Source organism: Strongylocentrotus purpuratus, unplaced genomic scaffold, assembly GCF_000002235.5.
Source record: "Strongylocentrotus purpuratus isolate Spur 01 unplaced genomic scaffold, Spur_5.0 spur5_scaffold_11, whole genome shotgun sequence".
Lineage (NCBI taxonomy): Eukaryota > Metazoa > Echinodermata > Echinoidea > Camarodonta > Strongylocentrotidae > Strongylocentrotus > Strongylocentrotus purpuratus.
The window spans coordinates 32253466-32280508 of record NW_022145596.1 but is presented as its reverse complement, the minus strand read 5'-3'; the positions used below and the strand labels follow the sequence as shown (position 1 = coordinate 32280508).

General features: G+C 35.1%; 1 protein-coding gene across 2 annotated transcripts; it reads right to left on the bottom strand.

The window, feature by feature from the left end:
* Positions 1 to 147: 147 nt before the first annotated feature.
* LOC589053 (SH3 domain-containing protein 19) lies at positions 148 to 25238 on the bottom strand. Of its 2 annotated transcripts, none has more exons than XM_788710.4 (14): positions 25095 to 25238; positions 18133 to 18231; positions 14412 to 15784; positions 12432 to 12576; positions 11278 to 11378; positions 7352 to 7420; positions 6696 to 6824; positions 5595 to 5774; positions 4609 to 4649; positions 3422 to 3633; positions 2506 to 2567; positions 1609 to 1746; positions 693 to 962; positions 148 to 322 (listed from the first exon to the last, which is right to left on the bottom strand). In XM_788710.4, exons 2-14 carry the CDS (start codon positions 18137 to 18139, stop codon positions 212 to 214), a joined length of 2838 nt encoding a protein of 945 aa, XP_793803.2. In that variant the 5' UTR covers positions 18140 to 18231; positions 25095 to 25238; the 3' UTR covers positions 148 to 211. The 2 variants fall into 2 exon arrangements, with proteins under 2 accessions (XP_793803.2, XP_011679825.2); XM_011681523.2 differs by having other exon boundaries at positions 3422 to 3630.
* Between the last annotated feature and the right edge of the window lie 1805 nt (positions 25239 to 27043).

The following is a 27043-nucleotide window of genomic DNA, read 5'->3' as shown; positions in this document are numbered from 1 at the left end:
TTTCCATTGTCTGAAAATCGTTCGTACGGCATTCGTAGCAGTTCGTAATGGCATTTGTGACCGAGGCTTTAGGCTTGGCATCTCATCTCCTTGATTGGTGGTCGCAGCGGTGGGATATGAACCCATGCAATCTTAATGGCAATCTCCTTAATTGCATTGTAACAGGGTGCAGTGGGAAGTTATCTCTAGATGATGGAATTTCACGTGCAGATCATGATGAGAGTTCAACGAATGCCGCAGGGAATCGACCAGACTTGCCATTAACCGTACCCATCAGCCATTCATCGTTAACACGCTCTGTGATTGTAATCACATCATCAGCCTGCATGAAACAAACAGATCATAAAAAAAACTTGTTATTACCTGCATGAAAGTTGTAATGGTTATTAAAGATACATTAACTGGAAACACATTATTACAAGGTTAATTCTTGTTCTTATGGATCACATGGTGCATGGTTCAAGTCCCGTCGCAGAAATAATATCCTTTAGTAAGACGTTTACCTACATTTGCTACTCTCCACCCAGGTGTTAAATAGGTAACAGTAGGAAGGAATTCATTGAATACTGCAAGCAGAGCTGGGTAATATTGGATAGCCTTTAGCATCTTGCATGGTGGATACGTGTGCTCTAAAAAAACATATCTAATATCATTATTATTATATTTATTACAATTACTGATTATTTACTCACTTTGAAGTTCAGTTCATCTGCATCTTCAGCATCAAAGTCGTGTAAAGCCTTAGCAGTAGAGGGTGTAGCTCCAGCAGACGGGAGATCAATGATGACATCAACGAACGACCGAGGGAAGATACCTTCTCGTGAGTCGACCTTACCCCGGAGCCAATCTTCACCAATCCTCTCCAGGAGGGTGACCTTCTCGCCTGCTTTGAGTTTGATCTCATCCTCACCAGCAGGCTCAAAGTCAAAGGACACCACACAGTGTGGATCAACTCCAGAGGTCTGTGGTGGACATGCAAAGTCATTGTCATGATTGGTCCCATACATTAGTCAACTGGAAATAATCTAAAATCGTTGTGTGAACAAGAATGGCCTGTACACACTGTGAATATGACGAACAAAGAAAGCGGACAAAATATACAGTTCCTCATGTAGACAAAGGAACATCCCTTCACTGCTATTATGTAAAAAGGTGAATATGCATGTGACACCTGTTCTACACATTTTTACATAATAGCAGTGAAGGGATGTTCCTTTATCTACCTGAGGAACTGTATATTTTGTCCGCTTTCTTTGTCAGTCATGTTCATAGTGACATATTAGAGTCCTATAAAGATTTTTAAAAATTAAATTGAAGAAAACCCCCTCCCCCCCCCCCCAAAAAAAAAAAAAAAAATCTTGAAAATTACCATGTTGTGAAATTCGAAATTCCCTTGACAAGAACAAATAAAGAAAACAAAATTCCAGAACGTCTGCATCACTTTCAGAAATACACATGTTGACCAAAGTACATTAGATAATAACCAATTTATGCCATCCTCAATGAAGATCATGACTGACTTACCAATGAGTCAATAGCTTGTAACTGCCCTATGTCTGTAGCTTATAACTACCATACCCCTAAATCTATAGCTTATAACAGACTCACCTCTCTATCCGTAGCTTGTGGGAGCCCAGAGGGTATTCTGTCTGCAAAGGCAGCAGGGAATCTTCCTTTCTTTCCATTGAGTTCTCCTTCCAGCCAATCAGTACCTACCTGAGCAGTCACTGTGATCTTATCTCCATCCTTGGGGTGAGAAGAATAAAATATAAAATGAAAACAGAGCTTTGGAATAACTTGTCAGAATATATTGAAAATTGTGATACTGTTGAAACCTTCAAAACGCATCTTAAAGTCTATCTGCAATAGTTTGGCAAGGAGGGATTAGACCTCCCTGTATGGTCACTGACAAGTGGTTATCACATCAAATCAGCTCTCACTTAACATAAGAACAAGGGAACCCTGGGGGGGACCAATGGTCACCAATTAGGCATTGTGTGCTATATAGAGGGCGCAAATAGCTATAAGTAGTGCAGTAGGGCTTTAAAACATTTCTCTTTTAGAAACAATTTCCAATGTTAACAATAACCGAAGGTAGTTTGCTGAGCATATCTTGACCTTCTCTATTCCTTTCTTTCTGAAAAAAGAAGTTTCATATCTTCATTGTGAAAGAGAAACACATCATACTTGAATAATGCTGGTATTTTATACTCTTCAGAATAATAATAGTAATATTTGCACTTTATATAGTGCCCTTTTCACTGGAAACAAAGTGTTTTGAGATGCCATCCATGAATCACTGTTAAAGTTAAATTATATACAAATTACCAAGCAGTAACAGTGTGAGTTCAACATTAAATGAATAGGGTTTCAGAATAGATATGTCTTCAAACTCTGTTTGAATTGTCCTTCTGTTGCTGATGATTTTAATGAAAAACTTACACTTTAACTGCTGATGACATTGAATATTTTTTCATACTTGAAGATTTAGAAAGTGAAACTTACTTTGAAAGTGAGCTCGGTATTGTCCGCACCATCAAAGTCAAACAGTGCACGAACTTCATTTCCTGTCATGCAAAGAGAAAGAAAGAGGGAGAGAAAGTATAACAGAATGAAGTGCTTTAATGGGAAAGTTTCAGACTTCATGAGTAATCCTCAATTCAAGATATCACCGTAGCATAAACAATATTGTCACGCAAAGAGGGGGAGAGAGAGAGAGAGAGAGAGAAAGTATAACAGAAAAAAGTGTTTTAATGGGAAAGTTTCAGACTTCATGAGTAGTCCTTCACTCAAGATATCACAGTTAGATGAACAATATTCCTCTCATTTTCACTCGTTGATTTCAAGTAGATCCGGTGCATTACAAAACTCATATATTATCATTATTATTATTATTAGTTTCACTCAACAGATTCATTGCGGAAGTGTCGTGGTATAGTGGTTCGTTCACTCGACTCTCAATCCGAGGGTTGAGGATTTGAATCCTAGCCATGCACTTACATCCTTAAGCCAGACATTAATCCACATTTGCCACTCTACACCCAGGTGTATATGGGTGCCCGATATGCCAGAGCACTACATGCTCCAGCTGTGAGCGGGATAACATTGTTGGAGCACCAGGAGAGTCACAACATACACAATATAAGAAGCCATTAATATTGTTTTGTTGTTGTTCTGAATTTCTAGCTACAACATTGACTACATACAGTACACCCCTTCACAGTTAAGGGCACCATTTTAATTTGCGAGTAAACATTGCATCATCAATTTTTTTCAGACGCGCTCAAATCATATCGACACATGCGCCTTGCTTGCTGCATTACATAAAAGTTACTTGCAGTGTTTACTCGCAATTTAAAATGGCGTCCATATCGGCGCATGCACACTCTTGTAACCGTGAAAGGGTGTATTGAAGTCATACCTGTAGTTGGTGATGCCCGAACTGCAGCTGGTAGATCTTCTATCACATCAATGAATGCAGCAGGAAAGATACCAGATTGTCCATTCAGCTCACCATTATACCATTCATCACCTACTCGGCCTGTTAGTTTGATTATAGCGCCCTCGCTGAACGTCAGATCATCCGCGCTGCTGCCGGTGTACTCAAACTTGGCTTTACAGCGAGGACCACTGCTACAAAGAGATATACATGTACAAGAGAAATATGGGTGTATGTCTTATGCAGGTTTTTCATTATGCACTGTTTTGTGTATATGTTGATACTCTGGTTCCTCATGGATACACTATATATAAAAAAGTCACAATTTAAATGTGATGTATGAAATGAAAATGAAAACCTGATAAAAATAATGACCATCAAAGGAAAAGTTCTTAAATGTATGTCTTTGAAAATGCAACCAAAATTGACATCTTAAGTGATGATCCATTTTATAGAGTGCACATGACATGATTGCACTATCACCAACTTTTATCCTCATTAAGATTCCTTATAATGATATGTAAATGTATATGATTTAGAACTGTTATAATAATATGTACATGTATATGATTAAGAACTGTTATAATGATATGTACATGTATATGATTAAGAACTGTTATAATGATATGTACATGTATATGATTAAGAACTGTTATAATGATATGTACATGTATATGATTAAGAACTGTTATAATGATATGTACATGTATATGATTAAGAACTGTTATAATAATATGTACATGTATATGATTAAGAACTGTTATAATGATATGTACATGTATATGATTAAGAACTTTTATAATGATATGTACATGTATATGATTAAGAACTTTTATAATGATATGTACATGTACATTTTTATGATTAAGATCCGTAATAATGATATGTATTGTACTTTTTATATTTATTGATTCAACCATAAAACAACATCAAATGAAAACAATAACAGTATATCAATTGAAAACAGTAAATAAAATCATGGATAGGAACATCGAAAAGCAAAATGCTTGTAACATGGTATCCCAAAAGAAGAAAAATTGAAAAAAACATTTAAACATTAAAAAAACATGTAAATGATATACATGTATATGATTAAGACCTGTTATAATGTTATGTAGATGTATGTTATTAAGACCTGTTATAATGACATGTCTATGCTCGTTACTTACCTGATACTATCAATGGAAGGAGAGCCGCCTGGTAGAGGTACCTGGGTGAAAATAGCGGGTCAAAAAGGGAATTTTCACAATGGTATCCATGGGCCACAATTATATTTCATACAGATATTCTGTTATCTAATCAACTCATACTTCTAATGTTCATGTGTTTGTGGGGGGGGGGGGGGGCAATTAGAGATAATTCAAAATTTGTTTATTTTTGTACTATTTTCAATTTCCAGTTCTGGTGCATCAGCATCAAACGAGTATTACAAGTCATGGCACAAAAATACATGTGAGAAGTAAAACACAAATATATTTTTAAAGTATTGTTTTCATATGGTATCCAGTTTGACTGAACTTTTTAATAAATTATTTACAAATTAATGGGGTGAGAGAGTGACAAAGAGAGACGGGGGAAAACAGAGAGAGAGCTTTATTTGTCTTCCTGCATTTTTCTTACTTTCCTTTCTCGTTTATCATCTTTTCTTACGTACCTTTTGTTTATTTTCTATACATTCGGTTGTGCTGAGGAAAGCACAGAACTTTTCCCTTATTTCAGTAATTTAGTAAAATACGTCACTTAACGATAACCATTGTATACCCGTAATATGCTTTTGTGAATACCTTATGTTTATTCAGATATCCTAATTTATATACACAACCATAATTAATTGGGACCTATATAATACATTCTTTACTTTTTATTAGATCCCCACTTTATTTAGCCTTTCAATGTCTTTATCGTACTTATGAGTATTCCATTACTGTGTGTTTTGTCATAACTATTATCATGTACATTATGTTCCAATATTGTATTTTTAGTTATGATTATTGATTATTACCATGTACATTATGATCAATTATGTTACTTTCGATACAGTGGAAACAATAGACTTGAAAGAAACTTAAAACTTGGATGAGAGATAAAGAGGCAATGAAAAAGAAAAGAAGAGAAAGAGATATAAAGAAACAAATGAATGAAACTAGTTACTTACAATGACTTCCACATGATTTGATGGGAAGATACCAGACTTTCCTTTCACTTCTCCTCTAAACCATACAGTACCGACGGTTCCTAATAGCTTGATGGTATCACCTTCTTCAAAGCCAATCTCATCAGCTGCAGACGCTATGAAACCATAGATTGCTACGGCTTGGGGACCGTCGTAATCCTCCTAGCAAAGACACATTTAAGACACATTTATTCAAAATTGCTTTTGATGATTTACATACTCTGCACACATTGATGTATATTTCATATGTATTGTAATTTGTAGGTTTATTTGTAATTTTCGTTTAATATATGTTTGTTTGTCATTGCATTTTGTTTTCTTATAGCGCTTAAGAGACTTTGGTGGAAAGGGTTTTATAAGCACTGTCTTTTATTCTTGTTATTATTATCATAAAATGAGATGAACAGGAGATATTGCACTTCCCTGGTTTAGGGGTCTTGATATCTGTTCTATGTTTTTTCTTCACTGTCCTTTATATTGCTTTATTTCAAGCCTATCTGAGGATATCCAAGAGAAACTGAGAAAATGACCACTGTAGACGGGTGGCCTTTATGAACAGGTTCTACAATACATATTTCTTTCTTAAAGGGAGACAAAATGCAAATGATTACATGGCCACTATGCGCAGGTAGCTTTACATAGAGGTGGTCATAAAACAAATTTGACAGTATCTCCATCTCATTTGATTATATCATTCCAATCTCTTCAGTTTGGAGCAAAAAGGATATTAACACAGAGTCACCCCGCTTCTAGCTCTGAACAGAGGACTTATTACATTTGTTTGTTTCTTTCATTACTAACTTCAATCCTTTCATGACCAAACATTAAGTGGATACACTGTTTGGACATAAGACAAATTTTTTTTTTTTCTTCAAAAAGACAAGATTTTCCTTTTCGGGCAAAAGGAATTCCTGATACCGGTATTTGTTATTTGTTGTCCTTCTAATTCCCTGAAAGTTCCCTGGCTGGAAAAAGGGAACTAATTTTCTGGGGTTACGTCAATATCAGAGGTAATGATATCTGGGAACCAAAGAAAATGGTAAAAACAGTTGAAAAGTGATAAAATGAGAGATAAGCACATACCTCCATAATTTCGTTGAGATCTTTCACAACTTTGACGAACTGAACCGGAAACATTCCCTCCTTATTTTTGCATTTTCCAACCAACCAATCAGCATCAATCCTCTTCACAAGGATGATGACATCATCAGTCTGTAAAGATAAACAACAACATTACACCATCAGTCTATAAAGATTAACAACAACATCCATCAATTATCACCAGCTTATAATCAAAAGTCACATAATAACCACACTGTCTACATCAATTATCTTAAGAACAGTATCTTAACAGCAATATGCACTTCATTCCTTCCTACAGAGAAACCACTTCTTTTAATTCTGATTAATCTCACCTACTGATCTGCCCTCTCTTGGTCTACCCCTCCCCTTCCCCCGATGACCTCCTGGGTCTGTCTATGAATATCTTTCATTTAATTTTATCCCAAACTTCAAGAAAGATTCAAATATTCTAAAATCCAGACAATAATTTTTATTTGTTCATATTTTCATGCCATGACCAAGCAAAAAATTACTATGAAGAGTCCCAAATCATTGTCAACAAAGTTTGTTTACTTTTACAGGGCTGTTAATCCAGAGCTGTGACTGACTGTGACTCTGAATGATTCATAATTATCTGTTGCAATGTATTGGTCATACAATTGAAACAAGTTTGTTACCTTGAAAGAGAGTTCATCTGCTTCTACTCCTTGATAATCAAACGTGGCGACAGCATGAGGTTCAGATCCCTGGTTTAATACAAACAAGAACAGTTAAAGGTAATACAAAGTTTGGGGAATTTTTGAAAATTGGATGGTGGTGATTCTTTTCAATTTTGATATATTTGGATGCCCATGTGGATGTAATATAAGCACCAGAAAATTTAGCCCCTAAAACACTTCTGCTTTCGAGAAAAATTTAATATAAAAATTTACCGGTGCTCCCGGTAAATTGTGATAAATTTCAAATAGCGCCATACGGCCGTACAGTGGTAGCTGCAACCATGAACATTTCAGAATATGTAGTTGTGATATATAATTTCCAAACGGGAATAGCTAATCGGTCGATTTTAGTCAAGAAACATTATTTTATAGCTTAATTAATATCTTGACCTTGAGAGGGAGCTATACAACATAAAGAGTTTATTATTTATAATTTCATAACTGTAGAATCGATTTCAACCGCGACAACTATCACTGAATATTGTAGGGTCGCGTATGCTTCCAATATGTTCATTTGAACCAAATTCATGACCCCATACCAAAACTTTGTTTTACCTTTAAAGAAACAAGTTCAATCTAACTTCGCCATGACAACGTGTGTATGTAAAGGCTTGTTTACAGTATAACGCAGTAAACCGCACTGGTGTTATTTTGAACCAAATGAATGGTAAATGGGGATGAACAAATAATTTGGCTGATTTAGGATGCAAAACTTTTAAGAGCAATATACTGCATGTATAGTGTATACACTCTGAAACTATGAGTAACACTATCAAAATGACTTTTCTGTTTCTTTCTCCTTTATTGGTAAATTTCAGAAAGCAGTGAAGTTAATTCAAATATGCAAGTAATAATACAAAATATGCTACATACATTACAAAAACAAATTATGATCGAAATATTTATATATATATATATATGAGTGTACTTAGTATGCTCATGGAGAAGTGACATGTAAGGATCATGACTGAACCAAGTTGACTTTACTGCAATGAACAGGTGTCGATAGTCAACTGATCAGGGATTGTGAGTGACTCATGCACCCTACTGAGTATCATACAAAACCACATTCTAATTATAGATTCTTACAGACTTAAAAGCCCCTCTAAAGTGTTGGGAGCCCCAAATCCACCAAAAGTGTTGGGAGCCCCAAACATTTGATGGCAAAATTTCACTTAAATTCTATCAAAATGTGAAAGATGATGTCATTTAAAGCACACTTCTGCATTAATCTGCAAAGATCCATCCCCCAAATGTGTTTGAAGACAAATATTGGTTAAAAAATACATAATTTGGGTGTTCTGTTGTACGCAGAAAACTTAAATTTTTTATTCCTTCATCTACATTCAACTTCAAACACATTTGTTTCGAAAATCCTTGCAGAAATGTGTCTTAGATGACATCCTTTCACATTATGATTCAATTTAAGTGAAATTTTGCCATCAAATCTTGGGGTCCCAACACTTTAGAGGGGCTTTAAAGAGATGTATCTGTAAGATGATTGAAGCTAAAAGCACAATTTCCTGTAGTCATTCGGAAATATTTCTCCATGATGATGTGATGCTGCATTTATCAAGAACATAAAAGTCTTTTCTTTGAAAAGAAAATGAAACATTGGATGAAACTAGCTAAGCTACTATTTCCTGTTTCACTTCACTTCACTATAGAATCGAGTTGATTTCTGTTTCCAAAGTAATCATATTCAAATCAACAGATACAGAAAGTTTTGTTACTTTAGAATTGCTAACAGAAATAACAGATTAGAAAAGAAATTAACTTTTGATATCTCTTGTTAAAGGTATAGACCAGTTCTGGTTATGCGATTGCATTGTGAAAGAAATGTTGTGGCATAGATCAGAAAAGGTTGATCATCTAGCATATAAGTATTGGTGTGTACAGCAAGGTTCTGGAATCATCATAATGATAAGAAATTTGGCCCAGTCTTGGTAAAGTTACAAGCACTGTACACAGAAAGATGTACAATGTATATATCCTATATCTACCCAGTCCGGATAGATATAATAATTTACCAAATATATCAATTAGTAGGCGGTTTCCCAGCAAAATTTGTATCATCACGTATTTAATAGTCAAAACATATTCTTTCACATGATTGGGTAATAGGAGCTTCCATTTAATTTTTTGAGAGCGGGGCATTTCCAAAACTGGTCTTTACCTTTAATGTAGATGTATGTATATCTGTGAATGCAGTCAGTACATGTATAACTGTAATCAAGCCTAGTATGGAAAATAGTTACATAAGGACAACCACATATAATACAGTGATGATTAGTTGTCATTGAATGATTTCCTTCTCTTTGAATGATTTCCTGATCATTTGTAGTTATTCTGGGAATATGACTAGTTGACTACAGCAGTTCAAGGATCTCGTGAGTAATCTCTCTACAAAGGGGGGCACGTACAGCTAGAATTAGTTTGCAGGTACACTTGACCTTTACATGATCTAGTCTAACCTTTCAGACATGTACAGACTATATATTGGGATAAAAAGTAGAGCACTTAGTTTTATAAACTGATAGTGAACTTTCCACACTTCTTTGCACTGATATCAGGGTCTGTTTAGGAAGACTACACTATTTGATCTTTGGATCATAGTCAAGTTTGCTCCCAATAATCTTGATCATGTTTCCTCTGAGCAAACTAAGATGACATTTGAAATCATCATAGGCTGGATATACATGTGTATTTTCACACACTGATTCAAAAGGGGTGTCATCAGTATGAAGTTGAACAAACATCAAAGTGACAGTTACCAAAATAACCTAAAAAAGAGCACAGTTACAAAGGTTGTCAGTATGCATGCCTACAAATAACTTTACAGTTTACAAAAATGTGTACAAAAACATATTTTGTGAGACAAGTTTTCAATCAGAGTGCCCTTTTTCATATTTCATCTTTATGTGAATTTCCTCCATACTTCTCAATTTATGAACCCATTTTTAAAATAAAGAAAAAAGACAAGCTCTCTTTTGTCAAATTTCGGGCACTTCAAACCACCGACAAATGTTGAGCATCCATATTTTAGGGGAAATTTGACCATTAATGCCTTTGTATAATTTTATTCCATTTTATTATTCAAATTCTGAAGAAGAAAATTAATGGGAACCATGTCATTTTCATTTACATCTTGCAAAATGGCAAAGTCAGGCTAAAATTACAAAGTGATCTACAAGAAATTTCTGATCCATTTTCATGTTCTTTGTGAATGAAATGCCATTGCAATCGAATAACATTGGAAAGGAGAGTAAGTGCACTAAGTTGAAGAAATATGTTTATGTGGTTTGTAAAAATGTTTTTTTTTAAATATTTTTTTTTAGATAAGGATCAGTTTTTATAATAATTATAAGTTTAATCATCAAATACAATTGGCATAATCTTTTTCAAGAATATGTAAGATAAAATCACAATAAAAATTCCCAATAAATATGAAATGTTATTATCTATATAAGGCTTCCAAGTGTTGCAATAAAATAGTGTATTTAATATCTTTAGCGCAGTATCCGGATGACTGATCAATATTGTTTTTGATATTGCTCAGTCATTCAGGAACTTCTACTATCGATATCGATATCACACAGAAACAAAGCCATATCTACCGAGGTAAATCAAAATTTGTTTTTTCGCTAGTCAGCCTGAGACAGATAATAATAATAATATTATATGGCTTTGTTTCTGTTCGATACTAGAATATATTGCTCTTGCTATGACAATATATTCTTGTATCACAATCAAAGCCGTAAAATATTATATAAATATAATATTGAAACAGAGAGAAATATCACCTGGGAAATAGTTATCTTTATCAACATGTAGATATACAGTATGCATAATCAACATTGTTAAACCAATAATGTAAATCTCACCATATATTTATTATAAAGAGCATGTCCAGGTCCTGGTCTTGGGGGTAACTTCTTGGCTGCTCCTCCTCCTCCACCTGGGCCTTTAGGAGCCATCTTCTTACCTACAGTAACAACCAGGAAAGGTCAAAGGTTAACATAACTCAAACAACAATGACTCTGTAAAATCAACTTTGCATAATGAAAACACACCGGAGTGTGTTCTATTCCTTTTTCAATACATAATGCATACCGATATTCAAAATGTGGCAAAGCGTATTCCCACAATCTCAATTAATATGCATTGAATCTAGCACATTTAACATAATTATATACATGTATATCCCCAGCATATGTACAGTATATCCCTAGCATTCATTCTACACAACTATTCTTAATTTCAGATTCAAACCACCATACTTTTATCATGAAGAGTATAACCATATGAACAATATACTTATGCTTAGGGTAAACCAGAAGGGGGTTAAATCAAACTGGTAACACATCCATTACATTTTATAGAAAGTAGAGTATGATTTGGAAGATTATTAAACAATTATACAACATACAGTGCTGCCAATTTAGGCAAAAGAAAATAACACCATACACGGGAACATGAAAATAATTCTTATTTAAAGGTAAAGACCAGTTATGGTCATGCGATTGCATTGTGAAAGAAACGTTGTGGAATCGATCAGAAAAGGTTGATCATCTAGCATCTAGCATCTGCAAGGTTCTGGAATCATCAAAATGATAAGAAATTTGGCCCTTTCTTTGTAAAGTTACAAGCACTATACACAGAAAGATGTATATGGAACTACCCTATATCTCTCACAGACCATGAGAGAAACAAATTTACCAAATGTATGAATTAGTAGGTGGTTTCCCGGCAAATTTGTTATCATCATGTATTAGTCAAAACATATTCTTTCACATGATTGGTAATAAGAACTTCCATTTCATTTTTTGAAATTGGGGCGTTTCCAATACTGGTCTTTACCTTTAATCACTACCAACACCACTACTAACACCACCACAATTATCATCAATAACAAATAATATCAACATCTACAACAACAACAGCAACATCTTGATAATATCTGTTACTATTTTTTTTTAAACAAACTTAAAAAATTGCATTATAGTTCACCATCTACAACATGCATCTGATTTTTTACCTTTCTGACTACCAGGTCTAGGAGGTGCTTTCCTCTTTGGTTGTAGTCCACTTGGTCTAGGTGGTGTACTGCCAGCTGAGCGGGTACCATGGACTGCGTTGGGTCTGGCTGGAGCCATCTTCTTGGTAGGTGGACCACCAACAGGCTGCAGTAAATGAAATACGAAACAAGATTGGACTTGGAGCGCTTCCTGATTAGGTACCGGTATACATTCTTCCTGCATTACAGCACATTCACATAAATATGTTGGAGTAAACTGCACATTATTTTTGTTTGTTTGTTTTTGTATCTACTAGAATGGCACGTGGGGATGAAAAAAGTACCTGTGAAAACAGTGATCCCATATATACATGTACATGTATGTACTCAATTATCTGTGTGTTATGAGATACAAAAGTGTGAAGAGCAGTACGTTACTGATCAATGGAGTGCCGTACTGAACGTTTCCTATTAAAATTGCTTTGTTCCTTCTCTATCTGGACAAACGATCAGTTCACTCCATAATAACAAGTGCTATTGTTTTTCCAGGGTCATGTCAAACAACTACTTTTTCCCTCTACAAGTCAATGAAAAAAGTATTATATTACTGTTTTTCTTTCATACAGTGAAACCCATCTGTAGACAAGAATGGTGGTTTTATAGGCAGGTGGTCTTTGTGTACAGGTGCCTAGTACAGTGTACATGTTACAATGAGAAACCATTTTCAAGGGAAACAAAAAATGTGGTCTTTGTAGACAGGTGGTCACTAAAGCAGGTTTGACTGTATATTGCGTAAATTATATCTAAAATGTTACATATCTATGCTATGATATCTATATTTGCTATGATGTCTACATGTATGTATGTTTGTGTTATGAAAAGTTGTACAATGTAAAATGTGAGCAAAGCAAATATCCATTGGACAAAGGTTCAGATTCATGGATCTTATATACATGCATTTACATGTACACGATTCGGTAGAAATGCGCAATGCTGCAATGATGTTATTGAAACAGGCAAACAATTTTGAATATGTAGCTTTCCATAAAAAATATCCTGATTGCCTTACATGTACAAAACAAGAAATTTTTGTGAGCCGTTTAAAGACAGCTGTTTCTGTGGCAAAAAACTTGCTGAATTGCAAAAAGTTATGACATGGATGATTGATTTCACAGAATTAAAATTTTGCCAATCTGGACCATTTGCAAAAATTACCAAAGTTTTTGCACAATAGTTTTAGGTATTAAAGAATCTCTTATTATTCTTTTGTATGAATGGAATCAAAATACTGAAATCCTGCAAAAATGAAAACAGCACACATGACCAGATAGATTTGAACTCTGCACCCTCAGTTGTGATGTTTTATGACATTTTGAGATGCCACGGAAGTCTGAACGTGTAATTGGTCCTGTCCAGTACCACCTTAGATGTGTACATGTAGATAGACAATTGCAATTGGCGGTACATTAAAATATGCAGATGGTACAACCCATGGAAAAAGGAACTTAAAGAGCAAGAGCCGGTATTCAATTCAATACTTAGAATACGTAAGAAATTTACTAAATAAAGGGTTAAGCTTAGAAATTTACTTATCTCGTATTCAAATTGCATTTTAGATTTTACTTACCTGAGACAAAATCTAAGTAAAATACATGTACTTACTGATGAGCATTGTGACATGATCACACGGTCAATCAAAAGTAATACGCAATTAACGCGTCGCAATAAATGCGGCTAATATAATTGTGGGCAAGTTATAATAATACGTAAGAAAACCATATGCATGCCAATCAAGGCCTCCAAATAATTGGCTTAAGTCTGGTAGAGACCTGTCTTAAATTTAGGGTAAAATACTTAGCCAAAAGTTTGAAATTAATACCAAAATTGGCTAAGTATTTATCCAAGCCAAATACTAAGTAAAAAGCTTAAATTTGGTACTTTCAGTAAGTATTGAATTGATTACGGGCCCAGGTGGTAGAAAAAGATTGAATGTAATCTCACCCTTGGTGGAGGTTTGCTCTTCTTCTGTTGCTGTTCCACTGCAGGTGATGAAGATCTACTGTTACCAGCGTTGGGTCTGATGATAGTGGGCTTACTCCTACCTCCTGCACCACCCTGAGCCTTGGACTTGGGTAACCCTGGTGGTCCAGACTTGAGGTGGTCTGATGCATCAAAGTCAATCAGAGAGCCTCCTCCTCCTTGAGGCTTGGTCTTGGAAGGTGGAGCTCTTGGTGCTGATCTATGGCTTGATTGGGGCTGGGGTGCAACTCTCTGGGGCTGAGGCGCAACCCTCTGGGACTGAGGGGCTACCTTCTGACGCGGTGTAGGAGAGGGAGGGGGTGGCAGACCAGACGCAAGATTCAGTTGTGCTGGGGCATTCTGCTGCAACGGCTTTGGTCTGGCTCTAGCGGCAGGATTCTGTGATTGGGGTGGTACTCCTCCTTTACTTCCCATCATTTGAGCAATTAGATCTATTGAGGATTTTTGCTGACTGCCTGGTTCTGCTTTTCTGGTAGCATTGTTCACAGCATTTGTGGTTGCAAAATTAGTAGCATGGCCTATCTCCTCTGCCGTGACATTCTTGGCAGCGCTCTGTCCGACCTGACCTGAGATACGTCCCAGAGCTGCTTGCTGATCCTGACTAGCATTGACTTTACCCTTGTTGGCGTAGGAAGATGCAAACAGACTTCCTACACTGAAGGCATCTTTAGCACTCACATTCTTAGAGGTATCTTTAGCAACATTCCAGGAGAAATTAGCAGCAGCCTTTTTCTGCTCTGAAGTGGCTGTTAGGGTTACGTTTGATCCTGTGGAGGATGAGGATGAAGATGTGGAACCAAACAAGCCACTTAACTGATTAAATGATGAAGATGATGATGATGATGATGTATGAGAGGTTTGGTTTGAAAGTGAAGCAGATTGCTGTTGCTGCTGCTGCTGTTTGTTAGTGCTACCACCAAATAGGTCCCCAAAGGAACTATAGCTCATTGGTCTATTTCTGGGGATGGGGTTTGTTTGCGGTGCCGTTTTGTGTGAAAGATCTGGTCTCTGAGATGGAACTGGTCTTGGCGCTTCCACCCCACTCGGCTTATTAGGTGGTTTAGGTTTACTGGAGATATCATTTAAGTTATTCATCATCCTATTTTGAAGCGCTGCCTGCAACTGCTGTCCTAAACTATTTGGGGCTGCATCTCGCTCATCCATGCTTATCACAGCAGATTGTTGGCCAGGTTTCATGTGAACATCTTCTTGGCTTGTCACCGGTGTGGAGGGAGGGAGAGGGTGCACATACGCAACTTTAGGACGATTGAACGGTACAGGGGGTGGTACATAAGCTCCTTTGGGCCTTGATGAAGGCAGTGGTGGTGGTGCACCTGCAGTGAGTAAATAAATGAGTTGCAAAGAGTGAGCCTTGCTGCATCCCAGGAAGGTAACAGGTGGAAAGAGAAGAGAAGAGGTACATGTACAACCTCTAGCCCACTTCAGCCTCACAATCTGAATTAACAATTAAAAGATACCAATATTGTACAAAATTTAATGAATTTCTTTTGGAATTCTTTTCAAATCTTTGGACCAAAAACTCTCAGCTTGCCTAATTATTAATCTGGGAAAAGTGTTCTTTTCATTAATCTAGTAATTTGACCTCAATTGCATTTGGCCTTTGACCTCATGTTCCCAAAGTCTACCAAGTTCAACCCTTGTAAAGATGTAAACAGATACCAAATTTGTTCCTTAATTGATTCTTGAGATATTGCTCAAATGAGAAAGTGAGGAAGATAGAATGACAGTGCAACCTGGAAGCATAGTAGTACTGGCATCACTATGGGTTACAGAGGCAACAAAAAAGGTTAGAGTTTGGAAATGAAACATTTTGATTTCATGCACAATAACCCATTCTTTTTCAATTTTCCAATCATTAGAATCATTGGTGTTGATTTAGTTTTTATCTTAACATGCATGCTATTAAAGTTATTTCTTTGAATCAGAGATTATGCTGTTAGATCATGCAAGATCAGAATAAAAATTTCACGATAATTATTTTCTGAATTTACATGTACACTGTATATGAGTGGCATTGGTAGTTAGTACCAACTACATGTACACGTTATATAATTTAAATTGTTGTTTTTCAAAGTAAGATGAACAATTTGAAACATCTCTTAGAAGCTTGAAAAGGCAACAATAAATGTTTGAAGCCAAATCATTGCCAGAAATACAAGGGAATCTTGGTTTACTTTTTTTTCCAAAATATATCCATTTGAAAAGTCCTTTGATGGAATAATCAACATTTCAAAACTTGAACAGCTAACCACAAAATGTTTGACAGTGAGAGAGCTAATCTCAGCAATTTTATTTTCTGAATGGATATTCTTCATAAAATGGTAAGAATAAAGATCAAGTTTAACAGCACATTGACTACATACATGTATGAAAATAAGAGCAGTTTAGACTTGGCTGGAGTGACTGAAAATTTGCAGCTTATCAATGAGTTTTAATCTCTTCTAACAGCAATCAGGTCCAATTTATCATCTACATCCTGACCAGTTATATATTTAACTTTTTTTTCATACTCCTGACCAAATGATCTTTCCTATCAAATGAACGCTATTCACTGGTGAATACTTTCTATTTTTGCAAATCCAAGTACCCGGTAGTAAAGAAACTCAAAATTCTACTCTAAAATCTAAAAGTCTCTCCAATGCTAAAAATTAGGTGAATGTGATCTAGATCATAGATAACTACTACTACTACATGTAGTCATGTACTGAGGTCTACATCCCCCATGATGTCCATGGCATTTCAAGCTAATTTCAGACTTCCTGTTTTGCTGGCAAATTTAAATGTGACGGTAAGGTAGAGAGGAAGATAGTTGATTTCAAGCTAATATATTATAAACATGCACTGAAATAAAAACATTACAAAATATAGAAAAAGAAAGAAAGGAAGAAAGAAAAGAAAGCTAATGCAAATGACATCTGCACAACAGAAATTCTACTTTTTGTGTTTATGGTACATGTACATGTACATGTAGCTTAATTAGTTATTATTATGCCACTTTGATCTAATTGCATTTGATTAATTGAAGTACTGAGATTTTAGTTTTAATATAAAGCTCAGAGTTAGGCTAATGAATATGAGGAAACTTCCATCAAAGTTAAAGAATAGGCACAAGTTGTCATGATCATTTCATTCATTAATAATTCTTTAATTCAAGTTTGTATGCTTTAAAGCTTAGGACAGTATCAAATAATATGTAGTAGTCTTTCACTCAAACTCTGCCTTTAATCCAACATTCTGCACTCATAAATGTGCTTTATTAAAAATCAACAATAATGAAAGATAATGTACACTACAGTACAGATGTACATTTATGAACTACAGTGTACAAGTCAATATATGTTAATTAACATCATTGGGACACTATAGTATATGTATTCAATAAACTTGTGCTGTGTAAAACTTACATCAGACAAAGATAAATATTCTCAGAAGCTAAAATTGTCAAATATTCACATTTCCCTTCATGCTACATACAATCTATCAAAGTAGTAAGTTACTACTTTGATATCAAACTATACATTGAGGTAAATTATCTCACACAATAACTCAAGATGACTTGCTTATTCAAAAACTTATCTAACCTGCTTATACTACACTAATAAAGAACATAATAATCATGCAAAGTTGTAACCTGTAATATTGTGTGCAATGAAACACTTACCAGCCATTGTCACTCTCTATGAAATCTTGGGAGTCTTCACCAGCCACTAGACAGCGAAGACAGCTTATAGCAGACAGTGAGTGATAGTGGACTGATTACCTGTGAATGGGAAGAATAAACAAATACGCATGGTCAGATTCATAACAAGGAACAGGAACAGCAGTTCCACAAGTAACAGGAAAAAACAATTCATGCAGCTTTCCCCCAAAGTACCGGAAGATATGTATGCATGGAAAATATGGATGTACAATGTACATGCATACAAAACAATATTAATGAATTATTTAAGAACGACACACTTTTGCTAAGGTCTGCTTGTACAGGTATGTATGTCTTCAAATTTCTAAATCATATGGCACCTGAATATCTTAATGATACCCTCCAAATAAACACACCAGTGACCAGCCCGTAACCTTGATAAATATAAACTATTTTTTATTCCTAAATCCAGACTCTCATCTACCAATTTTTTTTTTCTTCAAGCTATTTCATCAGTAATTTAATGTGATTTCAATACATACAGTTGTATTTTTATGAGTCTATGTATTTCATGTTTCTCTTTCTTTACATTATGTAATTAAAGCGCTGTGGTATTTTGTTTGTGTTTTTAGCGCTCCTAAATAATCAATATTATTATTATCAATACTAGCCTTTGGATAGATGGGTAAATTAATGACTAAATATATGTACATGTATTTTGCCTACAGTGGAAACTCATTTTGTTTTCCTTCTCCATTTTGTGCCTTGTCATGTTTCGTTGAAACGTTAGCGTCTATAAATACCGAAATGTTCCCAATGTAAATAAATGGCCCATTAAAGCCCCTCTAAAGTGTCAGGAGCTGTGACAATTTGATGGCAAAATTTCACTTAAATGTTATCATAATGTGAAAGAGGATGTCATTTAAGACACATTTCTGCAGGGATTCTCAGAAACAAATGTGTTTTAAGTCGAATATTGATGAAAGAATACAAAATTAAGGTTTTCTGCATACAAAAAAAAAAAAAATCCAAATTATGTATTCTTTTATCAATATTTTTGTCTTCCAAACACTTTGCAGAAGTGTCTTAAATGACATCCTCTTTCACATTATGATACAATTTAAGTGAAATTTTGCCATCAAATTTTTGGTGAATTTGTGGCTCTCAACACTTTAAGAGGGGCTTACATTTCCACACCCCATCACCCTTCTAAGTAATCCCTAGCTTTCTATGCTAGACATGGTACATGTACATGTAGCTAGTGGGTTGCTAGACTGACTTCTACATGTACTTGTACATGTACATGTATTATTCAGTTCCTGTAGCCGAGTTTCCTTAAAGGTACTACAGTATGTCCCATTTGCAGGCCCAAAAAATGAAAAAGTTAAATTCCAACTGCATTTGAAAGATAATACTAATTTAGAACTTCCCTAAAAAGGGTGGGGCTTGAAAATGTCTTCAAGTGGGAAAATAACGACCATTAGTTGTCAAATCGACTTTAGGGCTATAGAGCCCAAAAGTAATAGTCTTGATTTTCAGACAATTGTACCGAATGGTCATACGTTTTATGCTGCGCAAAGATTCAATCAGTTTAATCATGGCCATCACAAGAAGTGGGTTATTGATGTAGACAAATGCTCATGTACCCTTTACAACCCTTTTCATGTATGTTATTACCAAAGAAGAAAAAAAGCCAGTCAGTCACTCAATAGTGTCTGACAGTGAAGTCTAGCAAGTAAACAGGTTTCCTTGCATAATTTGAATATGAGGACACTGCTAACGTTTAAAAATTCACAGATAGGACATACATGACATATTCATAATTCCTGCAAAGTTCTACAGCATTTGAGGTTGGCTGCAAAAGGGACATAGCACCTTTAAAGCCTGCTGCACAGCAGTACAACATATGTTCATGTACAATGCGGTTATGCAAACAAATACATCTACGCTAGCTGTTTGGTGCACTTGATTAAAACAATTCGAACTGCAAACATGGTTATTGCTTTGCTATTATTTATGTTAATTTATGTTTTAAAAATAGGTGTGTACATTTCATTGATTCAAATACCATCACAGTCAATCTAATCTTATTCATCATCATTCTTTTCTCACTCTTCAAAAGATCTCACTTTAAACAGACTTTAAATTATATTATTTGTGTACCTGAATAGACAAACATTATGGCTTTTCCTACATGTACATGTACGTCTAACATGGATGTACATGTACTGTATGTAATTAACATTCTGACTATTGAAATGATATTATTTGTAACAGGTATATTAAATAATTTGTAACGAGGTACTTACATGTAACAAAGATTTGTGCATTCAATTTGATTATCATACATTACAAAACTGGCCTATTAGACAATACAACTGTACGTATGATCCACAAACAACTACCGAGATGTTGACATACACCTGTAAACAATTGGAACATGGGCGGGCTGATGTATGCAGAGCACAAAGTCCCTTGTGGCCTGTGTGAAGGGCTTGCTGAAGGGCTCTACATAAAGTGCAATATAAGCAATCTTTGGAAGTATTTCCAAATAGATTTTATGACTAATATTTCATAAATAATTTTGGTTGAGAATGAACATTAAACTGTTTATGTGATATTCAAACTGTTGCTGATTTGAAAACCTGTCGCCGTCAAAATTGAAATCAGTCCAGTTACATTTAAAAAATCTTGTGGTCTACCCTGTAGTAGTTTATACAGTAATCTAGATGATTTAGTCCTGCATTAGAAGTGACAATCACTTGTGACTTGACTTTAAAGTTTGACTAAATCTATAACATTTTCTCAGCTCCCTGTTCTCTCCCAACATTCTTTAATTTACAATTGATATTATTTTTATGTTGAGAGAACAATCAAACAATTAAATCAGAGAGAGAGAGAGAGAGAGAGAGAGAGAGGAGGAAAAGGGGAGGGCGAGGGGGTGGTTAAAAAATTGACAATAGATGATGGGGCAAACAAAGTAAAATGCTTTATATCCATGCATCCGAGGAATGTCATTTCCTGCTTGTTGCAAGAAGCATCAAAATCACAGGTCAATAACAGTTTAGATGATCAGCTTTAGTTCACCTATTCAATTCACTTAAATTCTTAAACTGATAGTTCCATTTGATGGTATGGTTCACAGATCTAGAGATAGTTCATGGAAGATATATATTGTTGTGTATTACAATAAATGTTGTTGTCTAGATTTTTTGCATACAAAGCAATTTAGATTTTAAAAAAGGGGAAACAATAACTCTTTACAGTTTTGCAATACACAGAATCACAAGTAAATTGTATAAATTGTCTTTAGTGGAGGACAATCTGTGTCACATTTCCAAAATTCTTGGGGAAATGGATTAAAACTAGCTTCTGTCTTATACAGTAATATGACACTTTTTGGAAGTCCCCCTGAAAATAATGTAAAAAGTACAATGTACTGTCCATGCATGCCAGTGAGAAAGGTATTCATAAAACATGACAGGATTAGTAGGTGAATGGCTGATGAACTGCCTCCATCATGGATTCATTGAATTCAATTTATGTCAAGTGTGTGTGTCCAGCAAGTTGACTAGATTTTTTAATCATTTTAGATTTCACTCAACAAAAGACTGAACGTTTTTTAAGACATGTGATCTACTCTGCAGTCTGCATTATCAATGTGGCACATTTTAACCTGCAAAGCCATCTCATTAAAAATAAAACAAAAACAAACAACCACAACAACAAAATGAACATACTATAAACAAACAAACAACACTCCTCCCCCTCCCCTCCCCTCCCCCCTCTCTTCTCCTTCCCCCTGTCTTGGACTCTTTCCTCTTCTTTAATATATCCTGTTTTCCCCCCTTTTATTTTACATTTCTCAATCTGTACTCATAGAGAGCCTCTTTCTTCCCTCATGAACATTTTCCCATAAACAGTGTTTTTGCAAGGCCACTGAGAGACTGTAGACATCACAACTGTTCACTGTTAACCAAATATTCCTTTTCTAAATTTTGGATAAAAAGAAAGGAACAAAAGACTTTACATGTTCATGTACGTCATAAGGTAAACATTATTTTTTAGAGAATTGCCCTTTGGTGTCTTTTCTTCATCCATGTACTGTACATGTACATGCTTCTTTAAGTTATTTTGTTTGCTTTCCAATGACGTTTACATTTGTTTTTCTATTCAAAATTCTTTCATCTGTAGTAGAATCAATTGTAAAAAAGCAAATTCTCGTCTGAATTTTTTGTACAGATATCACAGTTGTATGGATTTAAAAGCAAGACGTACACTCTGTTTTGCTCTTATTCAATTTTTATTTGACTATGCTAACCCTGCATGGTATAGTAACATAAATAAGTCAGATCAAAAGAAGTTGAAGATTATACAGAACAAAATGGTGAGATTTATCAACTGTTCTGGTCCAAGAACTCATGTTGGCTACAGCGAACTTTCTAAAGCTGGTTTTCTTGAAGTCGACCAAAGATCAAAACAACTCGTATTGCATCACGTGCATAAAATATATCATACTAGGTCGAATCATTATATTCGATCCAACTTCGATCTTGTTACTGACGTACATGATTATAATACAAGAAATAGCCGATTCAACTTTAACTTACCAGAAAGAGTATTGGAAATTTGTTTTATTACAATGCCATAAAACATTGGAATTCCCTTCCCAATGCTGTAAAGGAAATAGAAAACTATGCTCATTTTAAGAGGAAATTAAAGGAATACCTAATACTTAAGAGGAAATTAAAGGAATACCTAATACTTGACAGTCAGATAAGAGAAGTAAATGACATGTTATATGATTGAAATTTGTATTCTTCTGCCGGTTCATACTTTTTCATTTTTACTTATGTTTTCGTACGTTATAGAAATTCTACAAATTCATCATTATTTTCCTCTTCTTCCTCTGCATCTTTTTCTTCTTCTTTTTCCTTTTCTTCTTGAACTTACATGTATATCATTTCTATCATCAGTTTAATGCTGTTATTATTATCTTTAATAAGTAATTCTTTTATTTTTCTTATCTGTCTGTAAATAATTATTACTATTTTAAGTTATTAATTTTATACATGTCTGTAAGGGACCCCATTGGAAATAAGCTATTGAGCTTTCGTGGGTTATCCTGTTCAAGCTGACTTATTTCTGATCTGTTATTGTATATTGTTGTATGTTGGTAGCTTGTCGAATAAAAATCAATCAATCAATCAATTCTCCCTATTAAACTTTGTTATAATTACCCAATTTCTGTCAGACTGAAGTTTTCTCTCCTTATCTGTATAATTTTATTTGATGTTTTCCTGATTCTTCTTCTCTTTTATTTTTTTCTTGATTTCACTTTATATTCTCTCTCTTTCCACATATCATTCTATTTTTTCATATACCCATACACTGTATACCCCCTGTAATCAAATTTCTGTCTTTTTCATTTGTACCCTTTTCTTTCATCTCCCCTTTCCCTAGACCGAATTTTCCGTCTCTTTCGTTCGTTAGCCTCTTATTGGGGTAGGGTCGGCTCTCTCTTTAGAGACGGAAGCCGTTTATACACATGTCCTTGCTAACGCCACGGCCAGTCCTGGTCGTAGCGTTTTGCCCCCAAAATCCCCCAAAATGTCATTTTACCTCGAGCATGTTATATTGTAAATTAGGCCTAGGCTATAATAAATCAGTTCCACTTACCAACTTGACTGAAATAATCAGTTTAATAGTCCCTTTTTAGGAAATTATGGGTCAAAATCGAAATCCATTTTGAAAATCTTTTTCAACATGGATTCCGATTTTGACCCATAATTTCCTAAAAAGGGACTATTAAACTGATTATTTCAGTCAAGTTGGTAAGTGGAACTGATTTATTATAGCCTAGGCCTAATTTACAATATAACATGCTCGAGGTAAAATGACATTTTGGGGGATTTTGGGGGCAAAACGCTACGACCAGAACTGGCCGTGGCGTTAGCAAGGACATGTGTATAAACGGCTTCCGTCTCTAAAGAGAGAGCCGACCCTACCCCAATAAGAGGCTAACGAACGAAAGAGACGGAAAATTCGGTCTACCCTTTCCCATGATTTATTATTATCATTATTTTGGGTTTTGTTGTTGTTGTTGTTGATATAAATCTTTATTCACACATTACAGATAACATCATACATAAATATTTATAACAAGCATTTCATCATAATTCATATGTTTAAATGAGATCAAATAGTTGAAAGCAGACTGTAGATGCATTCCCTGTAATCCATTGTCTTCTTTAATGAATTAATCTTAAAATCTTCATTAATCATCATTATCATCATTATCATTATAATAAGACTATTATTATTATTCTCTATTTTCACTCATCATCTTGCATTCCTTCTGTATATACTAGCCTAGGCCTAACCATATTTCATGTTTTTGCTTCTTCTCTTGATTACTTTCCTTAGAGTCTATGTATTATGTAGAGACATAGATCTAGTCACAGTAGTCGATGATCCAAAAATTCCAAACACAGTCAACACATACAATTACAAATTTTATTCACAATCACATTTTTATTCATAAGGTCTACTCATCATTAGGTCTAACTTAGTGGACAACATTCTTGATTCTTCTGTTCTTCAAATTCTTACACACCTCTAATTCTCAAGTCAAGCGTGAAGAGTCAATCATGATCAACAGGATCAATCAAGTCATAATTTTGACCACATCAACATTTCAAAAAGTGACATGGCATAATTAATGATGACCCTGATGACAGTAGATTATAGGCCTGACAGTCTACATTCTACATGTAAGAGGAAACTGACCGGCGGACTCGGCGGTGTCGAAGGCGAAACAAGGCCAAGTGCTTGCGCTCTCAGCTCCCCGAAGGCGGAGCCCAAGGAATCGCGATCCCAAGAATTAGATGGACAAGAGCAACCGGTAACGATAAATTTAATGCAAAGATGGTAACGAAATATAAGTTAACAAAATCAAATGTGAAAAATGAGTTACTTCTTACCTTTTCCGAAAAAATAGATTAGCTTGTAACAGAATTCAATCCGAACTTCTGAAGTAAATTTCCCTGGCTTTGAAGCAGAAAATCCTTTCGTTGTGTTCGCACTTCACTACACTCGACTCCTTATCTATTTCCGGCTTACTAGGTAGAAGAAAGCAACCAAAATAAATACAAAATAAATAAAGTTCAAAAGCAGGGCCTCTCTTTCGTTGCCAATTTTGTGGACTACGGGGTAGGGTAACTAATCAGTTGCTAAAATAGATCAAGAATAAAATTAACAGTACAACTATGAGCTTCCGTTACCCTAAATCACGAATTATAAATACTTTGTGAAATTTTCATGAGATTATTTAAATTAACAACCTTATTTAGTTTACTCATATAAATTGTGCGTGGGTGAGTGGGGCCCTACGAAAAACGTATAGAGCTAGAGCGATCAGTGCGTGGCCCATTTTGGTGTTGAATTCAGCGTTAATATGGCAATAATTCAAACTTGATTATTATCAGCAACTACTTTTCTTATCCTCGTATGAGCTTTAATTACAGAAAATGTTTTCAAATTCTGTCCATTCTTATATCCATTGAAAATATTCATATATGAATATTTTCAATGGATATAAAGCCATTACTCTCTCTCTCTCTCTCTCTAGCTCTCTCTTGACCCCAAAATATCAAACGTGGTTTATTTCTAATCCGATACCTCTGATATTTTTGCCCCTTTTTACTTCGACTCAGGCCCCCTTTCCCTTCCAATAAGTGCACTTTTGCCTTCGTAATAGAACCCCCTTCCCTTTATCTTAAGAGCTACTTTTCACCTCTCATAAGTGTCACTTTTTTTTGACACGTGCATTTTTATCATATTTCCTTCGGATAAATGCTCCTTTTCCTTTTTTTTTATGAGCCCCTCCCCCTTTTCAAAATGCCCTTTTAACATCTGATAAATACCCCTATGAAAATGATAGGTGCCTCTTTCCTTCAACAGATTTTTCTTTGGTGCCAGGTAAAAATGTCCGAGGAAAAATATCAGAGGTAAAAAGTCCGAGTTAAAAAGTCCGAGTTAAAAAGTCCGAGGTAAAAATGTCCGAGGTAAAAAGTCCGAGGTAAAAAGTCCGAGGTAAAAATGTAAGAGGTAACAATGTAAGAGGTTAAAATGTCAGAGGTACAAACAAAACGTCAGGGCGAGAAAAAAAATGTCGGGGTCAAAATCAGTGCCCGTCATAATATATCGGCACCTCATCACACAAAATGTCGAGACGGATACTGGGCTAGCCTATTATATTCCCTTTGTTCGTATCATGTATATTTAACAAATGAATATGTCTTGTATTTCGTACGTGTCCTGTGGATATACAATGTGGGTTTGGTATATGAATTTCTAACATTTTTCGATATTTTGAATTGGTTGATGTTTTGAGGAAGTAAGTTCATATAGTATTAAGATTGAATGAGAGAAAACAGGGAATCAGTTATAAAGATCGCACAAAACTTCCACAAATTCAGTCATCAGACCCATTTTCATGTACATCCCAGCAAAGACTGTTATGACAAAGAAACATTAAGAAAAAATCACGATGCTTATCCCATCATTAATACTATTACTACATTACGAAAGTTTAACAATTTGACCCTGCATTTTTAGAAAGAAGATGAAAATGTAGAAGGTTTCCGGATGACGGATGTTGACGGCGGCAATAGCTCACTTAGAGGTCCATGCTTTGAGCCTCCGGCTCAAGAGTGAGCTAAAAATGATTATGGTAGTGTTTGAGTCAAAAATTGGTACATCGCAAGCGTATTTTTGTTTAGACTAGACCTCAGGTTTAAAGTCGTATAAAATCGTTTAAAAAAACGAGAAAATTCCCCTTTCTTCCTGTTTGTTTAGCAGACAATTTGGGCTCAACTTCGACTGCAACTTCTTTAGTTTTTTGCAACAGTCGCGCACCACTCCGACTGAC